General features: G+C 45.6%; 1 protein-coding gene across 1 annotated transcript in view; it reads right to left on the reverse strand.

Moving 5' to 3' along the window:
• Window positions 1-14: 14 nt before the first annotated feature.
• The window catches only part of MTMR12 (myotubularin related protein 12), a 50,326-nt gene continuing 39,820 nt past the window's right edge, over window positions 15-10,520 (reverse strand). The window contains exons 13-16 of the mRNA XM_008572760.1: window positions 8,984-9,156; window positions 6,135-6,302; window positions 4,793-4,954; window positions 15-847 (exon numbers count right to left, since the gene is read on the reverse strand). Coding sequence (XP_008570982.1) covers window positions 278-847; window positions 4,793-4,954; window positions 6,135-6,302; window positions 8,984-9,156 — 1,073 coding nt within the window. The 3' untranslated portion in view covers window positions 15-277. The remainder of the gene's footprint in view (window positions 848-4,792; window positions 4,955-6,134; window positions 6,303-8,983; window positions 9,157-10,520) is intronic.

A 10,520-nucleotide genomic window follows, 5' to 3' on the forward strand; every position in this document is an offset into this window, starting at 1 on the left:
GGTATAATACTTAGGCATCAGAAAACGGCCACGATCCTATTACGGGTCAAGTAGTAATTCCTTTCGATTGATAATACTAGAGATATGGTTTTAATTGCATAGTCTTTCAGAACAATGAAAAAAAACAAGAGCCAGCTCTTTTCCTGAAGGCTCAGGTTTACTCCAACAGAGTGCAGGGCTAACGACCCTCCCAGCATCAGCTGCAGTGTGATACTAATCCAGGGAGCAACTGTCCCAATCTCCCACAATCCTCTTTCACAATCATTCAAAAAACAAGTCACATGTCCCCTAGATCCACAAACTCATCTTCTCGTTTGGCCAAATCTTCTTCATCTCCCAAAGCTTTCCAGCCACTGGTGGGTAAGACAGGCTTAGTGGAATGTCGCTGGAGCAAAGCGAAAGGAAACAAAGACGACAGGCGGGCAGAGTTCCTCAGCAGACAGGGGACATCCGCCTGGAGGGCTTCCTGCCTGTGGTGTCTCTCGTCGATTTTCTCTTGTAAGCTCTGGACTTCCTCCATCATTTCCAAGAGTTTGCTCATGGTGGCCACTCTGCCGCCACCTAGGATTTGGGCTTCTGGAATCCAACGCAAGTAGCGCTGGGCCCAGACTTTGATTTCTGGCCCCTCTATATGAGGCAACAACAAACCGTGGTAGTCAGTGGGCTTGCTGTGCCAGCTGTCATAGAACTCTCGAAAGTTGTCTTGTAGCTCATCGGAAGAATTAATAAGTTTGCTAATTCTCTTGCCAAGAAGGTTTTTAATTAAATGATCTGTTTCTTCCCTGAAAAATCCTCTTTTGGGAGATGACTTAGATTGGGTGAGTGGCAAAGAAAGTTGTCGTTGATGCTTTGAGAGAAAACACAAATAAAAACCTCTGGTTAACATAAGAGGGCCAGTTACAGCTGTTACTATTAAAACAAGGGCATAGTCCTGCCTTCAAAAGTATTGAGATGTCGGAAGTGCCCTGTGAATGCATGCTCACTGAAGTGCTGGAACACAGAGAGGTGGGACTTCTGGTTTACTCCACAACACCCACTGTGCTGGACACAAACTGGGATGTGGGAGTGCATGGCAGCTGTGCAGAAAGGCAGGCTGCAACACAAAGTGGACCTTTCAGTCCCCTCCTCCCCTGGATTAGGGGTACCAGTGGATACAAAGTGCTTTTGAAGAACCAGTTTAGGTGATTTAGGGAGTTCAGCGGTGATGCCTCTTCATTTTTTGAAAGGGGCAGAATGTCTCTTTGAGAACTTCAGGGCTGTTAACTGCTACAATATTCTGAATACCTGCAAGGAAGCAGGGCTGACTACCTGAAGGTCCTGTCATGTGGATGAAATAACATAGTAGCTTATCAGGCATCCAGAGGGAATTTCAGGCTAAGTCATAAAGATTGTTTTAGACAAAGAAAATGAAGGCAGGTGGGAGCAAAGGAATTTGAGGAACTGGCTAAGTTGGCCAGACATTCTTGTCTTACACCTGCATGGAGTGGAAAACATGAGAGCATTTACATTTTTCTCCTCCTTTGTAGTTCTCTCTGTAGCCAAAGCAATTGGGGTGCACTGTGAAAGGGTTGTGAGGATGGGTAAAGGTCAGAAGGTTGTGAAGTTTCCACAATGCCCAAAGGAGAAGCTAAAAAATGTGGGGAAAAGCTGTTTCTCTTCAGTCTTTTGCTCCTGAGATGTCCATTTGAAACAAGAATAGATAAAAGATTTATTTTCAGGCTAGCCCTATAACTCTCTAACATGTTTCTGCCAGTGGTTCTTCCTTCAAAAAAAAATTCTTTATTATAAAGGAAATATTTCCTTATTGTGGAGTATGGAATAACAATAAAAATACAAAAAAGACAGTAAAACCATCCATAAAACAACTCAGAAATGATCAGGATTTTTGGCTTTCCATCGGGGACAGGTGAGATGAAGGCCAGGAGTCCTTGGCCTTTCCTCTCCATAGTGACCAAGGTGAGTCGGGCGGGGTGGGGGACCAGGGAATGCGGATGAAGCCTAGCCCTCACTGTGTGCTCACTGCCTGCTAGGTTCTGTGCTCAGTGCTTTTCATGCATCGACTTACCTAACTCTCAAAGTCAGTATTACTGCCTCATTTTACAAGTGAGGAAGCCAAGGGACAGAGGTTAAGTTATCTGCCAAAGGCACCAGCTACCAAGTGCCACAGGGGGTTTCAAACACAGACTGGCTCTAGAACCTGGGCTCTTAACTAAACTCTTCTTGGTCTAACAAGCCCCCCTCTCTCAGTCTATTAAGTGAACAGAATGTTCTAGACTGGCCAAGGTGAAGGTCTGTGGCTGAAGGTAAGACTGCACACCTGAGAGGAATCCCGCCCCTTGTGTGGCCGTTCACAGAGCAGCACTTTGTGCAGGTCGGCCACAGTTTCCTCAGAGTCTCTACAGAACGTAGCCAAGGCCATTTGTCCACTCAACAAGGTCCCCCGACCTGACCTCTTGTCTCCTTACCCCAAGGTTCAAAGTTCCCTGTTGCCCCTGCCCCAGCTCTCTTNCGAAAGTTGTCTTGTAGCTCATCGGAAGAATTAATAAGTTTGCTAATTCTCTTGCCAAGAAGGTTTTTAATTAAATGATCTGTTTCTTCCCTGAAAAATCCTCTTTTGGGAGATGACTTAGATTGGGTGAGTGGCAAAGAAAGTTGTCGTTGATGCTTTGAGAGAAAACACAAATAAAAACCTCTGGTTAACATAAGAGGGCCAGTTACAGCTATTACTATTAAAACAAGGGCATAGTCCTGCCTTCACAAGTATTGAGATGTCGGAAGTGCCCTGTGAATGCATGCTCACTGAAGTGCTGGAACACACAGAGAGGTGGGACTTCTGGTTTACTCCACAACACCCACTGTGCTGGACACAAACTGGGATGTGGGAGTGCATGGCAGCTGTGCAGAAAGGCAGGCTGCAACACAAAGTGGACCTTTCAGTCCCCTCCTCCCCTGGATTAGGGGTACCAGTGGATACAAAGTGCTTTTGAAGAACCAGTGTTACTATTAAAACAAGGGCATAGTCCTGCCTTCAAAAGTATTGAGATGTCGGAAGTGCCCTGTGAATGCATGCTCACTGAAGTGCTGGAACACAGAGAGGTGGGACTTCTGGTTTACTCCACAACACCCACTGTGCTGGACACAAACTGGGATGTGGGAGTGCATGGCAGCTGTGCAGAAAGGCAGGCTGCAACACAAAGTGGACCTTTCAGTCCCCTCCTCCCCTGGATTAGGGGTACCAGTGGATACAAAGTGCTTTTGAAGAACCAGTTTAGGTGATTTAGGGAGTTCAGCGGTGATGCCTCTTCATTTTTTGAAAGGGGCAGAATGTCTCTTTGAGAACTTCAGGGCTGTTAACTGCTACAATATTCTGAATACCTGCAAGGAAGCAGGGCTGACTACCTGAAGGTCCTGTCATGTGGATGAAATAACATAGTAGCTTATCAGGCATCCAGAGGGAATTTCAGGCTAAGTCATAAAGATTGTTTTACTTGGAGCCTAGGCTGTCTGTCCTTACCTATAGGGAGAAGGGACAACTAGAAAAACTGGTTCTGGGGAGACAAATGAGATCCATTCTTAGAAGGTGGAGCCTTAGTTTCCTCCGCTGTAAAACAAGGGGTGGGTCTCACTGTCTCTGAGGTCCCTTGCCTCTCTGCCACAGGCATCTGTGATCCTAACCTAGCTCTTACAAGAATGTGTGTACAGCCACCAGGGGGCACAACACACTGAAGAAAAACTGATCTGTGGCCAAGCTGTTCCCAGGCTCTGCGCGATTCTGGTCAAACTGGTAGAAAAGAGATTGAACCAGAAAGAGGAAACATCCACCCCAGGCATGAGGACCCCTGAAAGGGCAGAGTGGCAGCTCTAAGTGCCTCAGCAGCTGACCTCATCTCTGAGTGCCGGCTTGGGCTTACACAGGTCCCCAGTCCTCTTTAGAATGGAGCCAACTCCCACACCGGAACTGGCCGGGCTCCCTGGAACCCCTTGAGGTCAGGCGGGATCAGGAGGAGGTGGAGAGGCAGTGACACACATTGCCTTGGATCCAGTGTTGCTACTCTCCCCTTTGTGGGCTCTGTAGGGGAGAAATTTTGGGCCTGGAGACAGAGCTAGGAAATGCCATTTAAATTATTTATCAGTTAAACGAACTCCAGGGTTTTAACAACTAGTAGAATCAGAAACAAATATCTGAAGGGAAAAATAATTCTTTCACCTTTGAGGTTTATAACATAGGGCAGCAAACAATAGCTCTTGGGCCAAATCTGGCCTGCTGCCTGTTTTCCTAAATACTGGACCATGGCCATGTCCATTTGTTCCCCTATCAGCTATGGATACTTTTGTGCTACAACACTAGAGTAGTGTAGTTGCAACAGAGACTGTACGGCCCTTGACAGAAAAAGTTTGCCAACCACTGTTAAAGCTGCATAGGTACAGCTTATTAAGAAAAGTCGTACTATTTAATATATGAACTGGTATATATCGAATAAAACCCATACGGCCACACGCGTAGGCAGGCATAAGAGGAATGATTCCATCGCCTAAGAGGAACGATGACAATGGCAGCAGCGTCCTCAGTGACATTTAGCAAATACCATGTCACATAGAGCAAAGGTTCATTTGCTGAAAGCAGAGGATTCTAATGAGTGCTAATGATCTGCCTATCACAAATCTCGACTTTGCAGACTGTTTCAAGGAGTAAAACATAACCTAACAGACGGAATCCACGTGTGACTTTTATCCTTACATACATGGGGATCTTGGGGCAGATGAAGGGGGTTTAGAAGTGTGGACATCTTACTTTGAAACGCATTCCTTTCCGCTGGCCTTTGTCCAGTTTTGGCTTTCCCACATAAAGAGGGTTTTTGAGCAACGTCTGGGCTTTGGGTTCAAACTGTACAGACCAGTCCCACACGGTAAGCAGATTCAAAGGCTTGCTTTGTGTATCCTGGCTCTCCCTTCCCTGCCAAAACAAGCACAGGTCACGCTGGCTTCCAGAGAGGCTGAGGAAAGCAAACACATAATTCTGAGAAACAGGCACCAGGAAGGCACTCCTGCCCTGCCTAAGACTGAACATTCACAGGCACTCCATTTTTAAAGGCTGATGCTATCAATGATTATTCAGTAAAAGCTTTCAGTGGGGGATGATGGTGAGAAGGACCTGGCAGACTATATGCCAGGCACTTTCATAACAACCTTGCGAGGTATCTATTATTTTTCCAATTTTACACTTGAGGAAACTGAGGCTCAGAAAACTGAAGTGAATTGCCTGAGGTCATGAAGCTACTGACTCTTAGGGCTGGCATCTGAAACCAGGGTTGTGTGACTCGGAAGCCCAGGTCCTGTCGTTGCCACTGTAGCACAGGACGTGGTTCTCCTACTAGTTCCAGCAAACCCAGAGGCCAGCAGAAGGCCAGTTAGAAGCACTGAAATCAGCTTAGCAAGTTAAACCCCCCAGGAGTACAGGCTTAAGACAGATGGAAGGGGTTTGAGATGGAAAGTAAAAGCCTAGCTTCCCTGTTCTGCTGGTCTCCACTCTCTTCACGGAGTAACTCAGGCAGGCATCTGGTCTGTCTTTAAAAGGGACAGCTTTTAATTTTGCTTAATTTCCAAGCTCCAACACTTGCTTCCAGCTCCAATATTTACTGTGTGACCTTGAGCAAGTCACTCATCCTCTGTGTGCCTCAGCTTCCTCAGGGATGATAATAATAATACATACCCCATAGGGTGCTGTGAAGATTATATATTAACACCTAGAAAGCTAAGTGAACAATGCCTGGTATATACACAGTGTTAAATACATATCATTTTTAGCATCAATTTTATTACATTCTACCCATGAGATGGAGCTTCTTTATTTATTTATTTATTTTTTTTCCTTTTTGTCTTTTTTCGTGTCCGGCAACGGATCGCAACCCTCAGTGTCGCGCCCGTACCGGGCCGGGACCGGCAACGGGATCGCAACCCTCGGTGTTGCCCCCACACCTCGCTCAGCCAGTGAGCGGGAACCGGTCTGTATGTGGGATCCGAACCCTCGGCAGGAGCGCCACTGCGCTCCCAAGCGGCGCACTGTAGCAGTGCGCCACCGGGCCGGCCCGAGATGGAGCTTCTTTAATATGCAGGTTCCTAAGAGGGACTCTTACCATGTTAGTATCTTTTTGATGAGGAGAATTAAAGAAGAAGGTACTAAAAATAGGTATGTACAGGCTGTCTGACAAAACAGTCAGGTAAGTCTCTGTGAACTCAAATGCTGGGGGATGCTGTTGTACCAGTTGCCAGATGCAATCTAGGAAAAGCAGGAACACAGGAACCTACGTGAAAACAAGATACACATTACTCCGAGGGCACAAAGCCCAAGTTCAGGGGCAGCCATCTCAGTACCTGGGGATAACCACTTCTGAGCACTATATTCTCTGAAAACACATATATTCCATCCCATTCTAAGTGATAAAATGATAAATATGCTCAATTGACGATATGATTAAGTTTCTTTGGGTTTTTTTTTTGGCAGCTGGCCAGTATGGGGATCTGAACTCCTGACCTTGGTGCTTGACTTTGGTGTTATCAGCACCACTGCACTCCCAAGTGAGCCATCGGCCAGCCCCTTAAATATGCTATTGAAATCACATGCTTGTGGATTAATATCAGCATTTGGTAGTGCCAGTCTGTGTTGAAGACATCTCAAAAATGAAATATACAAAGTCTCCTTATGGACCAACATTAACATCAGCATTAGCATTTGCAATTGATTGTGATGACAGGGAGCACTAATTCTGAACCACAATTAAGGGAAATGTTATCTCCCCCTTCAAAAATTCCATTCCTTTGGGCTGGCCCGTGGCTCACTTGGGAGAGTGTGGTGCTGATAACACCAAGGCCATGGGTTCGGATCCTATATAGGGATGGCCAGTTTGCTCACTGGCTGAGCGTGGTGCTGATAACACCAAGCCAAGGGTTAAGATCCCCTTACCGGTCATCTTTGAAAAAATTTTTTTAAAAAACCCAAAAAACAAATAAATAATAAATTAAAAATTCCATTCTTCTCATCAATAGTGCCGTTATTACAAAAAATTGTACTCAATTATGGTTTCTATTTTAAATTTTGTCAATAAAAAATTGTGGGGGAAAATTTTCACCCCACTGCCTGCCTGCACACTAACAGTCAGGGGTTGGTCCTGGAGTCTGAGCTGGAATGAGAAGCCTCTCTCCTCCACACCCACAGCGAGGGCCCAGAAGACAGAGGGATGGGAGAGAAGGCAGAAGCAGTAAAATGAGTTTCTAACTTTTTTCCCAAATGTATTTTTTTTAAACCTATGGGCCTCCTCACCCAGAGGTGAGCCCTTCATTAGTAGAGACAGTAGTTTCGAGGGTACTTTAAACATTTACAAAGTGCTTATCCTTCTTGATTCACCAGGGATCCCGTCATACAGGTAATTCAAGCTATGTCACAGTCTCTCCCCTAGAGAGGAAGAAATGGAAGACCAGAGCTGCTAAGAGGCTGGAGAAGGTCTCACACAGAGCAGGGAATTCCAGTGCTGCCTCAATTACATCACAAATTATTTCAAAACTCCAATATCTTGATGTGGAGATGCTAAGAAACATTCTTTCATACGTCACTTTATGTGCAATATTTCTGTATAAAGTGGAAAATATTTCTACCTCATTATTCAATAAGGGAAACAAACTCAGAAAATATGAGCGACTTTCTCCAAGGGCTGGACGAACAGCAGATCAGGGTTTCTCTTGGACTCTTTTCCCATTAGACATGGTGCCTGTCAGTCTCACAGTAAGGGAAACAAACTCAGAAAATATGAGCGACTTTCTCCAAGGGCTGGATGAACAGCAGATCAGGGTTTCTCTTGGACTCTTTTCCCATTAGACATGGTGCCTGTCAGTCTCCCTTTTCTCAAGATATACAAAAACATTCTTCTCTGCATAGAACCAGCTCTCTGCCTATCACACGATGTGAATCCCATAAACCTATCAAATTTGTTCTTCAAAGTCCCTTCCAAGACTGAAAGATGGTGACTTCTATCCAGCTCAATAGGACGCAGATGAGTACAGGCCAACCCTAAAAGAAACCACCTGGCCTAGTAACAAAGGCCACGGTCTCCCCAGGAACCTGCCATGCGCCCTTCAGGACAGGAGCCAGGGCTCTCAATTCCCAAAGTGTGCTGCGTTAAGCTGTTCTGCACCAAAGACAGACATGCCGATCATCGGAGTAAGAAAAACTGCGAGTCACACAACTAGCACAAACTAACTCTACCGATGACTTAATCAAAGAAGGCTTGTCCGTTTTCATTTTTCCTTCCACCAATCATCAATAAGGCAGCCAAGGGAGTTTATAAAGCTGTCACCCAGACAAGTACACCACAAACTGGGGGGCTCATCTTCACACGTGAACTAAAATGCTATCTTTCTTGTGCCTGAACCTGGATGGAGACACAGGGATAGAGCAATTCACCCAGACAGACAAAGAAGAGGCTATAAGCACAGCCCTACACATATTACTACTAGTGCCCTGGCAATAGATGCCGTTAACATAACCCTGTGCTTTATTTTGAAAAGGTTTATATGCAAGGAAAATTTACTTCATCATGTTATCATGTATTTTTTGTAGGAAACCTGCATCCTGAATATCCATTTTTGCAAAGACTTAGCAGAAATTATAGGAATCTCTCTCACTAAGTTACCTTATATTTAAGTTTTACAGATTAATATCATTCTCACCATGAAATATATATACACCCTTGGTGTAGACAATGTAGAAGAGAAGACTCTGAACACACTTGTTAATATCTGTTTCCTCTGGGAAGGGTCTCAGTATTGTTTAAAGCATCCAAAGCCACCACACAATGAACTGACCCCAGTTTTCCTAACAAACCTGTATAGCTGCACTTTGCAAGCAGTGACCTACACGTGAAGACAGGTGCTAAATAAGAGACTGAGGAACTCTCCCGTGACTGGGATAGTCTGCAGTGAGGAAACTCACCTCCTCTTTTTCACTCTGGCGGAGATGGTTGCAGCGATCCAAGAAACAGTGGCCGCCCATGACCCACTCCTTTTGGACAAGGCTCTGGAAACCAATCCTGGTTCTACAGTAGGGGTCCATCATTACTTGCACCAGAGAGGAAACAAGGCAGCAGAGATCGGAAGCGTTCTCCTCTAGAAGGGGCCCCAGCAGCAGTGCCGAGAGGAAGGAGGGTATACAGTGTTAAAAAGCTGCAGAGTGCTCTCACTTGCACAGCTAAATGTAGGGCTCCCACCACCAAGGTCTGCTATTAACAGGCATGCTCCTATTCCCTAAAGGCAAGGGCCAACGAACAAAAAGGTAACGTTTCAGACTGAAAGACAAACTGCTTCTGGCCTGTGTAGCACAGGCTCCAGCATACACTGGTATTGCAAATCCACTGTCAGTACATGGGCGTCCAGATGTGCCACGTGATTGAGAGCAGAATCATCACATAATAACGTCCTGCCAGCCCTGCAGACCAAGTCTGCAGTCCTCCCTTCCTGGGGTGTCAAAGCCTCCACCGAGAGCAGAATCATCACATAATGTCCTGCCAGCCCTGCAGACCAAGTCTGCAGTCCTCCCTTCCTGGGGTGTCAAAGCCTCCACCATTGAACTCACTGTCCCAAGACTTGGCTGCTTCTCAGGCTCACCCCAGAGGTCCTTTCCGCCACAACAGCAGATCAGGGTTTCTCTTGGACTCTTTTCCCATTAGACATGGTGCCTGTCAGTCTCCCTTTTCTCAAGATATACAAAAACATTCTTCTCTGCATAGAACCAGCTCTCTGCCTATCACACGATGTGAATCCCATAAACCTATCAAATTTGTTCTTCAAAGTCCCTTCCAAGACTGAAAGATGGTGACTTCTATCCAGCTCAATAGGACGCAGATGAGTACAGGCCAACCCTAAAAGAAACCACCTGGCCTAGTAACAAAGGCCACGGTCTCCCCAGGAACCTGCCATGCGCCCTTCAGGACAGGAGCCAGGGCTCTCAATTCCCAAAGTGTGCTGCGTTAAGCTGTTCTGCACCAAAGACAGACATGCCGATCATCGGAGTAAGAAAAACTGCGAGTCACACAACTAGCACAAACTAACTCTACGGATGACTTAATCAAAGAAGGCTTGTCCGTTTTCATTTTTCCTTCCACCAATCATCAATAAGGCAGCCAAGGGAGTTTATAAAGCTGTCACCCAGACAAGTACACCACAAACTGGGGGGCTCATCTTCACACGTGAACTAAAATGCTATCTTTCTTGTGCCTGAACCTGGATGGAGACACAGGGATAGAGCAATTCACCCAGACAGACAAAGAAGAGGCTATAAGCACAGCCCTACACATATTACTACTAGTGCCCTGGCAATAGATGCCGTTAACATAACCCTGTGCTTTATTTTGAAAAGGTTTATATGCAAGGAAAATTTACTTCATCATGTTATCATGTATTTTTTGTAGGAAACCTGCATCCTGAATATCCATTTTTGCAAAGACTTAGCAGAAATTATAGGAATCTCTCTC

Source organism: Galeopterus variegatus, unplaced genomic scaffold (assembly GCF_000696425.1).
Source record: "Galeopterus variegatus unplaced genomic scaffold, G_variegatus-3.0.2 Scaffold830, whole genome shotgun sequence".
In the NCBI taxonomy this organism is placed as follows: Eukaryota; Metazoa; Chordata; class Mammalia; order Dermoptera; family Cynocephalidae; genus Galeopterus; species Galeopterus variegatus.